At 51.8% G+C, this 15,221-nt stretch overlaps 1 protein-coding gene and 1 long non-coding RNA gene across 5 annotated transcripts; one reads left to right on the forward strand and one right to left on the reverse strand.

Moving 5' to 3' along the window:
* Window positions 1–433: 433 nt before the first annotated feature.
* Window positions 434–14,874, reverse strand: ARHGAP30 (Rho GTPase activating protein 30). 4 transcript variants are annotated; one of them, XM_012184614.4, is made up of 12 exons: window positions 14,493–14,874; window positions 9,877–9,979; window positions 8,067–8,211; window positions 6,827–6,909; window positions 6,600–6,707; window positions 5,709–5,836; window positions 5,367–5,538; window positions 5,185–5,288; window positions 5,029–5,106; window positions 4,367–4,753; window positions 3,062–3,156; window positions 434–2,798 (listed from the first exon to the last, which is right to left on the reverse strand). In XM_012184614.4, the coding sequence occupies exons 1-12, from the start codon at window positions 14,587–14,589 to the stop codon at window positions 1,191–1,193; spliced, it is 3,108 nt and encodes a 1,035-aa protein (XP_012040004.2). In that variant the 5' UTR covers window positions 14,590–14,874; the 3' UTR covers window positions 434–1,190. The 4 variants fall into 4 exon arrangements, with proteins under 4 accessions (XP_012040004.2, XP_004002728.2, XP_042112596.1 ...); XM_004002679.5 differs by having other exon boundaries at window positions 2,891–3,156; XM_042256662.1 differs by lacking the exon at window positions 5,029–5,106 and having other exon boundaries at window positions 2,891–3,156.
* On the forward strand, window positions 2,663–5,956 carry LOC121820707 (uncharacterized). Its single transcript, XR_009600613.1, has 2 exons — window positions 2,663–5,589; window positions 5,670–5,956. It is a non-coding gene; the product is annotated as an uncharacterized LOC121820707 (long non-coding RNA).
* Window positions 14,875–15,221: the final 347 nt, after the last annotated feature.

A 15,221-nucleotide genomic window follows, 5' to 3' on the forward strand; every position in this document is an offset into this window, starting at 1 on the left:
ATAAAGAGTATTATGTAAATATAAGTTTCCCTTCCTCATTTCCTGACCACCATGAACCCAGCTCTAGTTTCTAGCTGTAGGTCTCCACCACGACAATTGAGGAAGAACACCCAGACAATAAAAACAGATTCGAACGCAACGTTTGACCAAACATGAAAATATAACTATGCGTGCTAAGTCACCTCAGTCATGTCTGACTTTGTGACCCTGTGGACTGTAGCCTGCCAGGCTTCTTAGTCTGTTGGATTCGCCAGGCAGAAATACTGGAGTGGTTTGCCATTTCCTCCTGCAGGGGATCTTCCAACCCAGGGATGGAACCCCCATCTCTTATGTATCTTGCATTGCCAGGTGGGTTCTTTAGTACTAGCACCACCTTGGAAGATATGGTATCTGTCATTCAAGACTTCAGTAAGAGGAAAAAGAAATCACACTATTTATCTGTAAAAATACAGCATTTATTCTGAGATATTGCCCCTTGGGACCTGTGGCCCCAACCTGTCCAGAGAAGCAATCCCAGAGCCTGAGTGACACCATCCCTCTTCCCTAAAATAGGAAGTTATTCCAAAGGAGAAAGAGGCCAGAGAGATCTATATAAGACCTCGGTTCCTAGAGATCCAGGGAGGCAGAGGGTTGGGGAGCTAGGAAAGGAACTAGTCCCACCAACAAATACTGTGTATTCAAAGAGTTTCCTGGACGTTTTTCTCCTAATCTGGAGTTAATAGGAGCAGGAGGTATCCAAGGGACCAAGAGTAGAACAAGGATAGGTAACCTCTAAAAGTGTTTGTGTGTAATAGGCTCCAATCTGGCCCTGACCCCGCTTCTACTCTGGACTTCCATGAAGAGTTCATTGCCTCAGAGGAAGGCAGGACCTCAGCTGGAGTTCCCCCTTCATTCTTCACTTTGAGAAACAGTTAAGTTTTCCACCTACTCTTTGTTCCCTTTGGCCAGTGACCTCTCTCTCCAGGGACAGGATCTTGGTGACTTTCTCAAGAATCTCCTAAGGGATAAGTGCTTTGTGTCTGAGACAAGCTCAGGTAAACAGACCAAGACAGTGCTTCCCACAGTCAAAAAGAGAAGCTGGAGGGCCAAAACCTATAGAGTTGGGCACTACAGCTGCTCAGGCTGCAGATGAAACAGTCCAAGACCCTGGAGGCAGCTACTGTCCCTTATGCCCAGTGCTCTTGTCCTAATTACAGTCCCTCACCTTTCCCAGAGTTAGCCTGTGTTTCGAATGCATACGATCGTCGCTGGGGGGACATAAGGGGTTCAGGAGGTTGGGGTTCTCTGGGGGGCAGGCTAAACCGACTCCGGGGTCCAGACCCATCTGTGCCCTCAGCTGGGATCTCCAGGCAGCTAAGGGGCCGGGGAGTGTAGGCAGGGATCAAGCTATAGGGGGAGGTTTTGGGGATGAGACTGTAGTCCCCAGCACCAGTACAAGTCTGGGTCCGCCGAACTGCCTGAGCTTCAGTCCTCTGGCGGTCCCGGGCCAGGGCCACAGCAGCATCAAAGGAAAGACTACCCCCATTCCTCCAAGAGGAGCGGGAGGCTCGGGAGCCCCAGGGCCTGTCCCCATCGAGCCGGCCAGGTTTTGGGCATGGGTTTGCTGGTGCCACGTGGATCTTGCCACACATTGCACTGGGCATCTTGGCAAACTGTGGTTTGGGGGGCACCACGGGCACAGAGCGGACCTGTTGGACCTGAACAAGGGTGGAAGCCAGGCGCATGCCCACACCACCAGCTGAGCCAAGGGGATTGGGCTGCCCCTCAGGATCCATCTCCTCTGGCCGAGGTGGCTGTGGGGCTGCCTGTTCTGTCTCAGAGGACTGGGAGTTGCCCTCTTTGGCACTGTCAACCTCCAGGGCCTCGACCTGTGGCCCTTCAGGGAGGGAACCCTCTTCTCCACGTTCACCTCCAGCTCTCTGGTCTCCCTCAGCTTCTCCGTGTCCACACTCCCGTTCCTTGCTGACCTCCCCTGCTCCTCCTTCAGCTGCTGCTTCTGGGATCCTGCTATCTTCACCATCTCCTTGGTCTTCTCCTGCCTCTTGACCCTCATCTCCCCTTTGTCCTTTGACCTCATCTTCTCTGCCTCCTTCAGCCTCTTGTCTGTGTACAACTTCCCAGCTCTCTTCAGCAATTCGGTTTTCCTGGGCCTCATGCTCTGAGTGCTTTCCAGCTGCTCCCCGGGCTTCGTCTCCTTCCTCAGCACCTTCCTGTCTCTCCGTCTTTCCTTCCTTCCCCTTGTCTTCAGCCTGCTCTCCTCCAGTTTCTCCCACACCCTTAGCTTCCTCCGTTCTCTCACCCTCCTGCTGACCTTTGGACTCCTCTCCCGTGGCCTCTGTCTCCTCTGTCTCTTCCCCACATCCTTCTTTCAAACTGTCAGTCACCTTCTGGCTCCCCTCAGCCTCTGCTCCTTCCTCAGTGGCCTCTCTGCCCTCCACGCCACTCTCTGGCCTCCCCTCAGCCTCCTCGTCGGTGTCCCGTCTGCTTCCAGGCTCCCCCTGGTCCTCTCCACCTTCACACGAGGCTTGCTCGCCCTCATCCTGTCCTGAAGCCTCCTGTCTTCCAGACCCTGCCACCTTTTCCTCTTCACTGCCTGGACCCTCCCAGCTTGGGAGTTTGGGCTCCAGAAGGGGACTAAGGTCATCATAGGCACTCAGGAAGACTTCCTCCCCGCTTTCCTCCTCTGTTTCAGGCCTGGGGCCAGGAGAGTCCAGGGAACAGCAGCTGGGAGCCAGGACAAACTGTGCCTCATCCAGGGACAGGTCATCCAGGGGCGGCTCCACAGAGAACTCCTCCACCTGTAAATACAGCATCATGGCTTAGGACTCGGTGGCCCTGTCCACCCTCTGGGTTCCTTAACACCCCCAAACCCAGCACAGCGCCTCCTTACCTGAGGCCCAACTCCCAGGAGCTCCTCCAGGTAGCCCATCCCAGGGTCTTCCTCCCCAGGGGAGAAGGCTGCTCCTGCTGGTCCTGCCTTGGCCACCTCCCCGTCCTCCACCCCCACCCACTCAGGTTCTGAGCTGCTTGAGTCCTCTAGGAAGGAGAAGGAATCCTGCACCTCCTGGGACAGGCAGTCCTCCAAGGCAGGGGCCACGTCCACTGGGCACGAGTCAGCCAAGGGACCTGGGGCTGGACTTGCCTCCAACTTCTCATCTGTTGGGAGAGAGAGAGTCCCAGGAATACTAAGGTCAAGACCAGCTCTGACCATTTCCAAGGTCAGTCTTCCTCGCACTGCTTACAGTATGGGCCCAACATTCCCAGCATAGATGCTTCCTGTGGCTAGTCCTCTCTGACCAGTATCCCTAACTATTGGCTTATGGCCGCCTTTTAGAGCTCCTGCCAGGCGCCAAGCACTGTGCTGTATGTTTTATAACGCATTGCTTTATTTTCTCCACAAGACAACTTTATAATGTCAGGTATGTATCCCCATTATATATATGAGGAAGTTGAGACTCAGAGAAATGTGTCCCAGGTCACACAAACAAGTGGCACAGCCCAGATTTGGACCCCAGTCTGCTTTACTCTGCAGTCAGTATCCTTACCCACTACCCAGTGCTGCCTCGGTACTTCTCATTATTGACACTTAGGAACTGGAGTCAGAGCACAGATCAGATTCCAGCTGTGCCACCTCCTACCAAACTGCTTAACATAAGTCTCAGGTTCCACTGCTGTAATGTAAGGACAATAACAATACCTGAGTCAACACTATGAAAAAATGAACCGAGCTAATGCCTTCAAAGTCCTTAACAAAGCATATCATACGCTCTCAACTAATGTTAGCTATTCTTATTCACTATTTTTGTGATGCATGGGCTTAGTTTCCCTGAGCATGTGGAATCTTTCTGGAGCAGGGATTGAACCCGTGTCGCCTGTTAATGTGTCTGTGCTCAGTCGTCCAACTCTGTGCAACCCAATGGACTGCAGCCTTCCAGGCTCCTCTGCCCATGGCATTTTCCCAACAAGAATACTGGAGTGGGTTGCCATTTCCTTCTTCAGAGGATCTTCCCAACCCAGGGATCAAACCCAGGTCTCTTGCCTCTCCTGCATTGGCAGGCAGATTCTTTTCCACTGAGCTACCTGGATAGCCAACTATTATATCTTCCTACTTTGTACTTAGTAATCCCTATTGTATATATCTGACACAAATCCCCATTCTTGGGTGTGTCAGTGATCTAAGGCTGCCAGAGAGCCTTTCTACGTGAAGCTCATACAACCTAATAATATTACTGGATTCCCTCAATCTTGAATTTGAAAAGGCAGCTAAAGATAACTACCCACAGTCCAGGGCAGATTCCCAGCTTCAGAGCCTCAGCCTAGAGTTCTAGTCCCTTCTCCCAGCCCTGGGCAGTCCTTGGGTCCTCACCTGGGGGGCCAGGGCCAAGGCCGGGGCCAGGACCGGGGCCAGAGGCAGGGCTTGGCCGAGGCTGTGGGGCAGGGCGTTCAAGACCACGGGCAAGCCCCGCCAAGATGTTTGAGGATATGTTGAGCATGTTGCTGATGTGTGCTGGGAGGTTGACATCGTAGGGCTCTGAGATATGAACGCCAGCACGGCGCTCTGCATGGCTGCTGCCCCCAGCACGGACTGCTGACCGCCCAGGTCGTGGTGTGCCTGGCTCGGAGCTCGTGCCACCCAGCGCCTCTGGGTCGGGCTCCTGCTCACACTCTGCCGCTTCCACGGACTCATTCTCCAGGCTTTCCGTCAGCAGTGGGCCTGGCCGAGGACTGTTGGATCCTAGCAGCCCCTCTGGTTCTGTGGGAGAGAGAAAGGTAGGCCATAACCTCAGCCACAAGGGGCCTGGACACACCTCAGAAAGGCTCTGGAGAGTGCCCTCTGTTTTGTCTATAGCCTGGAAGGCACCAGGCGCAGCTTCCCTTAGCCACCACTGCCAACCCTTCACAACCAGATGAGCAGAGATCACCCCACCAACACATACTTAGGAACGCCCACCCCTCCCTGGAGATGGAGTCACTGGCCATCCCTACCCATCCTCCCCCACACACATACGAGTGCACACCTATACTCACCATCACTAACCCCAGCCACAGCACTCAGTGAGTCCATGCTCTTGGCTGGCCGCAGAGTCCCCTTATCAGATTTGTCCTCTGCAAGACAGGCATGTGCATAGAGCCAGGACCTAGTGCACCCTCAGCAGAACTCCCCCTATATCTCCGCAGACTTACCCCTGTCCTCAGCCCCCCGTGGAAGTTTGCGTTTGGTCTCATGGCCAGAGCGACCCAGGTTGAAGATGGATCTCCACTTCCTGACCTTCAGAGACCCCTTCCTCCTGGAGGGAATGGAGAAATCACTGCAGGTGGAGCCTGACGTTCAATGCAGGGAGAAGGGCCCAGGAAGAAGGCCTTACTTGTGCTCTGCAATCTCTATGATGGTGTGGTAGGGCCGCATCTGGGGGGGGCCGTCACCAGCCTGCAGGATGCTAGGCAGATTGTAGGGCAGGGACCGTGGCATAAGGTCCTCAGGGCTGCCTGACACCCGGGCCCCTGCAAGTGATCGCCATCCACTTTCCACTTCACTACCTAGGAAAAGAAAGAGGAATTGGCCAGCCCGGAACAGAAAGAGGGCTTCAGGTACCCACCTCCTCACTGCATCCTCCCACTCACTACCTACCAAGGTAGGGTAACTCTCTAACTCTGATGTGACTCCCCAGGCAGAGAGTGGTGATGTGAAGGGTGGGAAGGACACTGACCAGAGAGTGCAGCACCCCCAAAAAGCTGGTCCACATGCGTGAGGATGAACTCGACGACGATGGACTGCACACGCACCTCCATGAAAGCTGCCGTCCCATTGAAGCCTGAGGCCTCTATGTCCTTAGACCTGTGGAGGTGTGGAGTTTTGCCCTGCAGCCCCACCGCATTTCCCCATTCAGATTCTCCCTAAAAATACCTTACACCCTTTCCTCTGAATGCCATTAAACCCATTCCATCTTTTACTCAACATGCATGATTCGAGTCTCAAATGGCCATTTCCTCCGGGAAGCTTTCTTGGACACCCTCCTCAGGATATTAGTCTCTACCTCCTCTCCCCACCAGGGTGCCTGTGCATAACAAATCTCAGGACTTCTCATAGTCTACCGTGCACCACAGGGAGTGACATGCAGGCCACTTCTCCAAGATATTTGCTCAACAAACATTTGACAAGGCCCATCGCACCCCCACCTCTCCCCAACCCCCACAGCTCCCACACTCTGCACTGCCCCATCTCCTGTCCTGCTCCAGCCCCTGAGCTAAATGACCACAGTATAAGAAAACATAAAGGCCCAGAAATTCCCTGGTGCTCCTGTGGTTAGGATTCTACCCTTCCACTGCAGAGGGCACAGATTTGATCCCTGGACGGGGAACAAAGACCCTACATGCTACTCAGTGTGGCCAAAAATAAAACACAAAGGCCCCGTCCTTAGGGACTTTACTCAAGCTCAGAGAAAGGGCTCCCATAGGTGAGCTCCAGACCACACCGTGTAATCCTGAGCCTTCCTGTTCTCTCTGGGTGAGAGCCCTCTCCAGTACCACACAGCCACACTCCATCCTCAAGCGGCTCCCCAGGGGCTAGGCTCCGCCAGGATACCCACACATGCACCCACCTCAGCAGGTTAGGGGCCCACACGATGGCCAGGTTGCGCGCGTGCATGTTGGTCTGGGCGCTGAATGAGGCCATGTGCACCAAGTGCCTCATGAGGAACTCCAGGGTCCTGCAGAAAGGAGGCGTCATGGGGCAGAGCTCACACAGGGTGGGGGCCGGAAGAGAAGCGACAAGTCAAGGCCCCAGGTAAAGAGAGAGCCTGGGTTTAGTGGGGGGAGCCCCACACACCTGTAGTTGGGGACCGGAAGTTCTTGAAGCACCTCTAGGATCTTGACCAAGCGCTCAGGTTCCAGTTGTACTGCCACAGCCTCCTGGTTGGGAGCAAGGGGCAGGAGTCGGTGGCCCGGTGCTGCCCCAGCAGCCTCCCCAGAGCTCTGAGCCAAACTCTCAGAAACAATCTGTGCTCAACCCCACACCGTGCCCCAACCCTGGATCTTCGAAGCACACTGGAGTAGCAGACAGAACTTGGGTCCCACAGAGAGCTGTCACTGCCTCTTGGCTATGCCACTTAGGGCTGTGTGACACTGAGCAGCTCCCTGTCACCTCTCTGCCTGAGCGCCCTCATCAGCAGTGTTCTGGTACTGGGAAACACTCGGGGTTTCATCCTGTGGGCGTGCCAGGGGCCATGGTTTATTTCAGGGTGTCCGGGAAGGCCTATGCCCGCTCAGCCTGGTCTATTTGTGCTGAATGGCATGCCCTGGCTGTTCAGGATCTCTACATGATGTCATGCTCAATAAAATGCAACTTAATTTAAAAGCGTTACTCAAGGCAGTTCCCTGCAGTGGTTAGGAAGCTCTCACAGTCGAGGGCCCCGTTTCAGTCACTGGTCGGAGAACTAAAATCCCATGAGCTAGAAGGTGCAACCAATAAATAAATAAATACTTTAAAAAATATAAGTAAAAATGTTACTCGGTTCAAGATAGCGCTTCTGCCATGTATTTTCTTTTCCTTTAAAACATTATTTATGTATTTGGCTGTGCCAGGTCTTAGCTGTGGCATGTGGGATCTAGTTCCTTGACCAGGGATTGAACCCTGGCCTCCTGCATTGGAAGCGGGAGCTGTAGCCACTGGCCCACCAGGGAAGTCCTGTCATGTATTTTTTTTATTCAAGAGATGTTCAACACACAAATCACAGTTCACAGAAGGGCACATTTGAAAAACATTTGGCTTCCTGAAACTGTTCTCATTCTCTGAAATGTAGGGAAGCTCTGGTCTAGGTGATTTCCAAGGGCTTTCCAGCGTCTGCTCTCCCCGTCTGCCCCTGCACTGTGTGCGGTTTGCAGGCCTTGGGGAAAGGAGGGACGGGGGAGGGCGGAGACAGCAGGACCAGGAGACTTGTAGGGAAGGGTCTTGTCGTTTCCATGTGGTCTCCGCCATGCAGGGTCCCTAGGACTCTGTCTGGCATTAGACTCATCTGGGATGTCCCATCACAGCGGCCACCCTCAGCCTTCCCTTCCATTCAACTCACAGCAAACTTGTCATAGAGCCGGTAAGTGAGCAGGGGGTCTGGCAGCTCCCTGAAGTAGGCCTTGCAGAGGGAGGAGACACAGTGAATGTCCTGAAGGTAAACATCTCGCCGCAGGTCTGGCTTCCGTTCAGCCTCAAATTCCTGCCTGGGGAGGTGCAGAGTAGTCAGGAGTGGCAGGGTCTGGGGCAATGTGGGGAGAGGGGGAGCTATAGAGATGGGCTCCAGGCAGGGTCGAGGGCCAGTGTGTATGAAACTTGGAAGGAAGAGCTTGGGGCGTGTATGCACATGAGGCAGCAAGCTTAAGGCATTGTTCTTGTCAACCTGCAGAGTGGATGTGAGGTGGGTGAGTGGACCTATGCATGAACAGGGATACATGTCAGGATGTAGAGAAGGTGTGAGCAGCAGCATAGGGGTATGTAGGAGTCAGTAGAAGTGGAGGAATGAGCCTAAAATCTGTGTTTCTGGCTACGTGCCAAGATGGATGCGACTAAGTCTTAGAAGGAAACGTAAGTGTAAATCTTCATGACCTTGGACCTAGGCAACAGTTTCTTGGATATGACACCAAAAGCACAAGCAACCAAGGAAAAAAATAGATAAATTTAACATCAAAGTTACAAACTATTGTGTGAGAAAGGACACTATCAAGAAAATGAAGAAAACCCACAGAACAGGAGAACATAGTTGCAAGTCATAGATTTAGTCAGTATCTAATATTCAGAATTCATAAAGAACTCCTACAACTCAAAACAGACAAATAACCTATTTTTTTTAATGAACGAAGTTTATGAATAGACATTTCTCCAAAAATATACAAATGACTAATAAACACAAGGAAGTATTTGACATCATTAGCTATTAGGAATATGCAAATCTAGATGAAATATCACTTCACACCATTATGGTGGCTATAGTAAAAAAGATACACAGTAACAAATGTTGACAGGGATGTGGAGAAATTGGAACCCTCATACACTGCTGGTAGGAATGTAAAATGATGCAACTACTGTGGAAAACAGTTTGACAGTTTCTTTAAAAGTTCAACATAGAGTTACCATACGACCTAGCAATTCTACTTTTAGGTATATACTCAAGAGAATTGAAACCATATGTCCACACAAATACTCGTACACAAAACGTTTATAGCAGCATTAATCATAACAGCCAAAAGGTAGGAACAACCCAAATAGCCATCAACCGATAAGTGGGTAAACAAGATGTGATAACACCACACAATGGAATATTTTTCAGCCATAAAAAGAAATGAAGTACTGGTGCATGTGACAACATGTATGAACCCTGAAAACATACTAAGTGAAAAAAAGCCAGCCATAGAAAGTTCCCATTATATGATATCATTTATGTGTAATGTCCAGAATAGGCAACTCCATAGACAGAAAGTAGACTCGGGGCTGGGGGAGAAGGGACATGGGACTGTGGGTATAGGGTTTCTTTGGAGGTGATGCTCTGGAATTAGACAGTGGTGGAGGTTGCCCAGCCTTGTAAATATACTAAAAACCATTGGATTTTACGTTTTCAAATGGTAAATTTTATGGCCTGTGAATTATATCTAAAGCTGTCTTTAAAGCTGCGTGGATACACGTGGGAGTGGAGGAGTGGGTATATGTGTGCCTGCACGTGTGCAGGCTAGCCTGCGGGAAGTGTGGGGCATGGTGTCAGCCTTTCCTGAGGAGACTAGAGCTCCTCCCTTGGACAGTACCTATCACCTGTGTTTCCTTCTCCCCAGTTCCCCTCACCCCTCTGGCTTCCTGGCCTCATGGCGGCAGAGCCCTCCCCTCACTGCCTGACTCACCGGAGCTTCTGGATGTTGGAAGAGACCCCTGAGAGGCGGTAGATCCCGTCCACCACGCCATACTCCTCCACAAACTCTGCACAGCTCCTTAGCACCTGGGGCACTGGGGACGCAGAAGGGGAGAGAAAAATCAGAAGGTCTGGGAGATCAAAGATCCCAGAGCGTCTGAGAAATGGACACACCAGGGAAGGGGGTTGGGGAGATAGAAGGCAAAACTCATGGAATAAACACTTGTCAGAAAGATTCTTGCAAGATATCAGCTCCAGCCTGCCAACCTGTTATAATCTCTCTGCCCATTGGTTCTAGAGTCTTGGCATAAATTCCCCCAGTGAGGGTGAGATCACTGCCTCCCCAGACTTCCCATTCCCATTAGAATGTTCTGCCTTTATTGACCTGAAATTTCTCTCTCTGTAATTACTAGTTGCTGCTACAAAATTTTTAGAGGGACAGCAATGCAGTTGGAAGAGGTAAAAAACTGGTCTTCAAAGTGCATTTACTGACACTCTACAGAAGTGAAAGGAGCATTAATTCTTCCAACCAGGATGGAACAGAGCTGGTGGGCATTATTGTGAAGCACCTCCTCTGGTTAGTGAAATGTACGGATGTTAGGTCTGTCATAGGAAGGTACACAAAATTGTAACAGACCTTCAAATTGGTCCCTTCAGGAGAAAAGCACCTATGTGCCAAGCACTGTGCATTAGACATGGAAACAGAGGATCAAAGAAGTAATAAGTGCCCAGTATCAACCTGATAGAGCCAGAATTCAAATCCAAGAATGCAAAAAACTGTGTTATTTCCCCCTGCCTTAGAGCCTTCCCCAGTTACTGGACTGTAAGCCCCTTAAGGACAAGATCTAAGTGTGACCCATCTTGCTTTCCCTCATCTTATCTGTCATGGTGTCTCAATCATGGGAAAACCTCAAAAACCATGCATTGAATCTCATCTCCACAAGGCCACAAAGGTATTTTTCTAAAGCACTTCCATGCTTGAAATCCTTTGCTACATATAGACTCTGCTCCACCCCAATCTTCAATGCTTAGCTTACGAACACAGAATAAAATAAAAACTCCTCTACAGGTGTACTGCATGAGACCCTTCACAAACCAGATCCAACTGCCATCCAGCCTTACCAGTTGCAGCCAGCCCCCTCTCCGCGCGCCGCCGCCCCCCGCCCCCAGTAAATCCTATGGTCCAGCCCTTTGCTGTTCCTTGAACAAGCCTTGGTACCATCACTCATGTTTTCCCTTGCTTGGAATGCCTTCCTCTCTGTCTCTGCCTGGTGAATCCCTATGCATTCCTCAAAACACACCTCAGACATCACTTCCAGTTCTGGACACTTTGCTGATTATCTGTTTTATAGTTCCCACGGTCCTTTGTTTATATCTGTACTATAGTACTTATTGTACTTTGTTATGATTAGTATATTTTGTATCTATACCTTCTGACAAATAGTAACATCCTCCCCAGCATCTAGCACAGTGTTGAAACAGAGCAGGTGCTCAACAGATGTTTATTAAATTACTCAATGAATTAGTCAATGAATTGGAGATTTAATAGAGAATATTGCCTAAGACAAAACACTGGGCCCAATTAACTGAGACTCAGCAGAGAAAATCCTGTCTTGTGTGTGTCAGAAAAAGATGTGCTTCTCCTAAGCCACCTATATTTTTCATGTGGGCGTTATGAATTTTATATCTGATTATGTTTACCTTTTTTTAAGTGTCAGGAAGCCCAAATTTTGGAACCATATGGAACTACTTGAAATGCATTTCTGGGCACTGAGCTCACCCTTCTTGTTTTCCCTTCAACTTAATTCCTTCAGTCATTTATTCTTTTTATTTGGCGTTTTGGAAGTCATCCATCCCAAGCTCATTGTGGAATTAAGTAAGTTAGAAATACAGAAGAAAATAATAAATCCATCAAGCACTATTTTGAACCCTCCTTGTATGACCTGGTGTCCACACCCTTTACCCTCGTGCACCCCAGAATGAGGACTTGGGTAGGAGAAGGAAAGCACCAAGGCTGCACATTTTTTTTGAAGGCTGCAAAATTTAAGGAAGCACTCACTCTTAGGGTCATGCCAGAGCCAGCTGTGCACATAAATGATCTTGAGAGTGAATGCCTCCTTAAGAAAGAGGCACCTAGGGCACTTGCCTGGCCCTGAGCGTGAGAGCTTCCTTAAATTTTGTGCCCTAGTCACTTCTCTTGCCTCATCTTAGTCCTGGCCCTGCAGTTCGACATCCATCGCTGCAGGATCTGGGCCCATTTGCCAGGGTCTCCCAACCTCAGTTTCCCAGCATTGAATGCAGAGACGGGGCAGACCCTCCTCATTCAAGCTGTCGCTCTTCTCTAATGCTAGCCCAGCTCTTTTAGCCATCACTCTGTTAACTCATAAATAGTTTGCTGTCACCTAAATCCCAAGCTCTTTTCACATGAACTGCAACCAAGTCAGGTCTTCCCCATCCTTCTCTGTTGATTTTTGAACCTCCAGAGGAGGCCGTGAAAGAAGACATTCGAGAGCCTCAGGAGTCAAAGCCATAGGGGAAATGGGTCAAGGAGATGGGGGAGGAGATAACAGGATCAGAGTGATGGGGGAGTCAGGGAGACAGAGATAAGAGAAATGGGGTCAGAGATGAAAGACTCAGAGTTGGGGTGGTAGAGTCAAAGAGAGTCAAAGGGTAGGTCAGGGAGGAGGGCCTTAAGCTTAGCAACCTGGAGAATCAGAAACCTGAGCAAGGTCTCAAAGAGTTAAAGTTTAGAAAAAGGAAGAACTCAACACACATAAGGGCTTAGGAAGGAAGAGACCTATCTGAGGCAAAGAGCTGGGAGAGGTTGCTGAAATGGAGCAGAGCAGCAAGGATTTGGGAACCCAAGATAATCAGGATAAATTAACCAGAAACACAGCTGGCCTGGACTTTCACTTTTGCTGGGTCTTAGCTTAAAGAGCGAAGCCGATTATGGCTTCTCTCTATCCTTCAACTTTCCACCGGTCTGCGCTAGGAGGAGCTGGAGGGATGGGGGAAGGCTGCGCTGCTGCCCTGCAGCCTAAGATTCTCCTCCACTCTTGGGTTCAGATGTGGCTTTGGTGAAGGGCAGGAGGTGCTTCTCTCTCTCTCTCTGTGGGATTCATTAGGATCTGGACCCAGCAACCTGTCTGTCCCTTTCAGAGAACATGCCCCGCACCATCTGAGGCCAGGAAGGTTACAGGAGTGGGATCTGGGTTGGCTGTGGGGTCAGCGTTTCAACAGGAGGTTGGCAGCGGGTCCACAGGGAAGGACAGTGCCAGGATGAGGAGGCTGAACCGAGGGTTTGCAGAGAACTAGAAGAACATCAGACCCAGCTAAAGCATGTGGCCCTCGGCCAAGAGCCATCTTTCTCAAGATTGTGATTCCACTTGTTAGCCCTGCGCTGGCTGCTGGGCTCTGCCCCGTGAGAAGAGAAAGGTGCAGAGAAACCACTTCAGCTGTTGTACACCCTTCCTGGGGGCCCGGGTTTTCCCTTAAGCGAGGCCTGTGGGGATGCGGGCCTCTAGGGGAGGAGAAAAGGGGAAGGAGGCGTCTGGAGACACAGGGGCGGGCCTAAGAGCAGGAAATGAGCTGGGACCCACTGCAGGCACCACAGCCCAGAGCAGAGAGGAGGACAAAGAGGAAATGACAGATTGGGGTGGGGTTGGGGGGGGCGGTGGGCGATAGAAATCGTGTCCTTCTTTGGGAGGAGCTCAAAGTACCAAAAAACAAGCTGGGCTGGGCAAGTCAGAATATATGCATTCAATTCCAAGCCAAATCTAGAAATGTTTCTGAGTGTCTACTCCACACCAAGCATAGTTGGGGGCCAGTGTTGTTCTGGCCCTGCTGGTTCCCAAGCCCCTCCTAGGCAATCCAGGGAGGGTGCTGGGGTGCTGTCCCCGGGCAGTCCTCATGCTCACCTTTCTTTGTACCCTCCACCCCCACCTTCAAACCAGGCTCAGGCCATCCCTCCTACTCTTCTGGTGTTCCGCATTTTAGCAGCTTCTCGCCTTACCCTCCACTTTGAACCTGCTTCTCCTTTACACAGGGAAAACCAGAGAATCACAGAGACTGGGGAGGGGACCACCCCTACCCCAGTGGCCCAGCAAGGCTGCAAAGAGACCAAAGGCCTGTAACCTCTTCTCCTCCAACCAGGAAATCCCCATCCTTCCCATGTACCACCCGCACCCTCTCCAGGGGCCCTTCTACGCCTTCTTTCATTCAGACCCAAGGACTGTCCATGCTCCTCAGCCGCTCATTTTCTGACCCTGTCCCCTCAGCCTTCCCCTCCTGTCCCACAGCTGTCATCTTCTCCCTGCTACTTCTTCTCCCTCTCCCGGGTTTCCAGTCTTTCCACCTTCTCAAGTGTCCTCATTCTCATCCCCAGGCTCTTCACCCTAGGCGGCCCCACGGAAGAGCTCCTCAGTCTTCTTCACCGAGCCACATTTCCGGCTCTGCCTGCGCATCAGCCTCCTGGGGGTGACCCCATGCCTCTGCCCCTTCTCCATGAGCTCCCGGAAAAACTGCTTCTGTACCCTCAAATTCGATCAGGCTGGAGAAGCCCCGTGCCTCTCCGTCCACCCAACAGCAGCTCCGGGCTGGCCTCCTTACCCTCCTGGCCTGAGTGCTGCAGGTGCTCCTGCAAGTCACACCCAAACACCCGCTCCTTTGAGCTGCCCTTCTTCTTTCCTTTCTGCCGAGACTTCATGGCCGGAGCCCCAGGGCCCTGGCCCAGCCACCTAGGTCCCCCAAGACCTTCGCCCTACTAGTCCCCCATGGGATCCCAAGCCAGCCTTTGGGCTTGGCCTGGCCCCGGGGGGGCAGGGCTCAGAACTGGGGGTGGAGGGTGGCCTGGGCAATGGGCAGCAGCTCCTGCCTCTGGGGCCCCGGCCACACGGAAGTAGCTGTGGAAGAGGAAGCTGCTAGGACCCCGGCAAGAAGCTGTGTCTCGTGGCGGAGACTGGCACTCGCCCTTCTCGCCCTGCTCAGCCCTGGGGCGGCAGGAAGCCGTGCAGCTCCTTAAACCCGCTTCCTGTTAGAGCATCTTTGCAACCACAGGGCTGGGGTGGGGGAGGTAGCTGACATTCACATCCTCACCCATTGCTGGGCCTCTGCTCATTGGTCAAGAGGAGGTGATGTCAGAGCCCTTGGGTGGGGTGGTAGCGCCTGGGGCACAAGCAGGTGACTGGCACTCCTAGAGACCAGAATCCTGGGGTCTGAGGTTGATACCCCAGAACTGCCTGGGAGCAGAGCAACGCAGGGCTGTGCAGGGCACACTAAGGAGGCAGGAGGCCCAGCCTCCGACTCTCATACGCCTGCAGTGTCATTCGAGCCACATCA

The sequence above is a fragment of the Ovis aries genome, chromosome 1, assembly GCF_016772045.2.
Source record: "Ovis aries strain OAR_USU_Benz2616 breed Rambouillet chromosome 1, ARS-UI_Ramb_v3.0, whole genome shotgun sequence".
In the NCBI taxonomy this organism is placed as follows: Eukaryota; Metazoa; Chordata; class Mammalia; order Artiodactyla; family Bovidae; genus Ovis; species Ovis aries.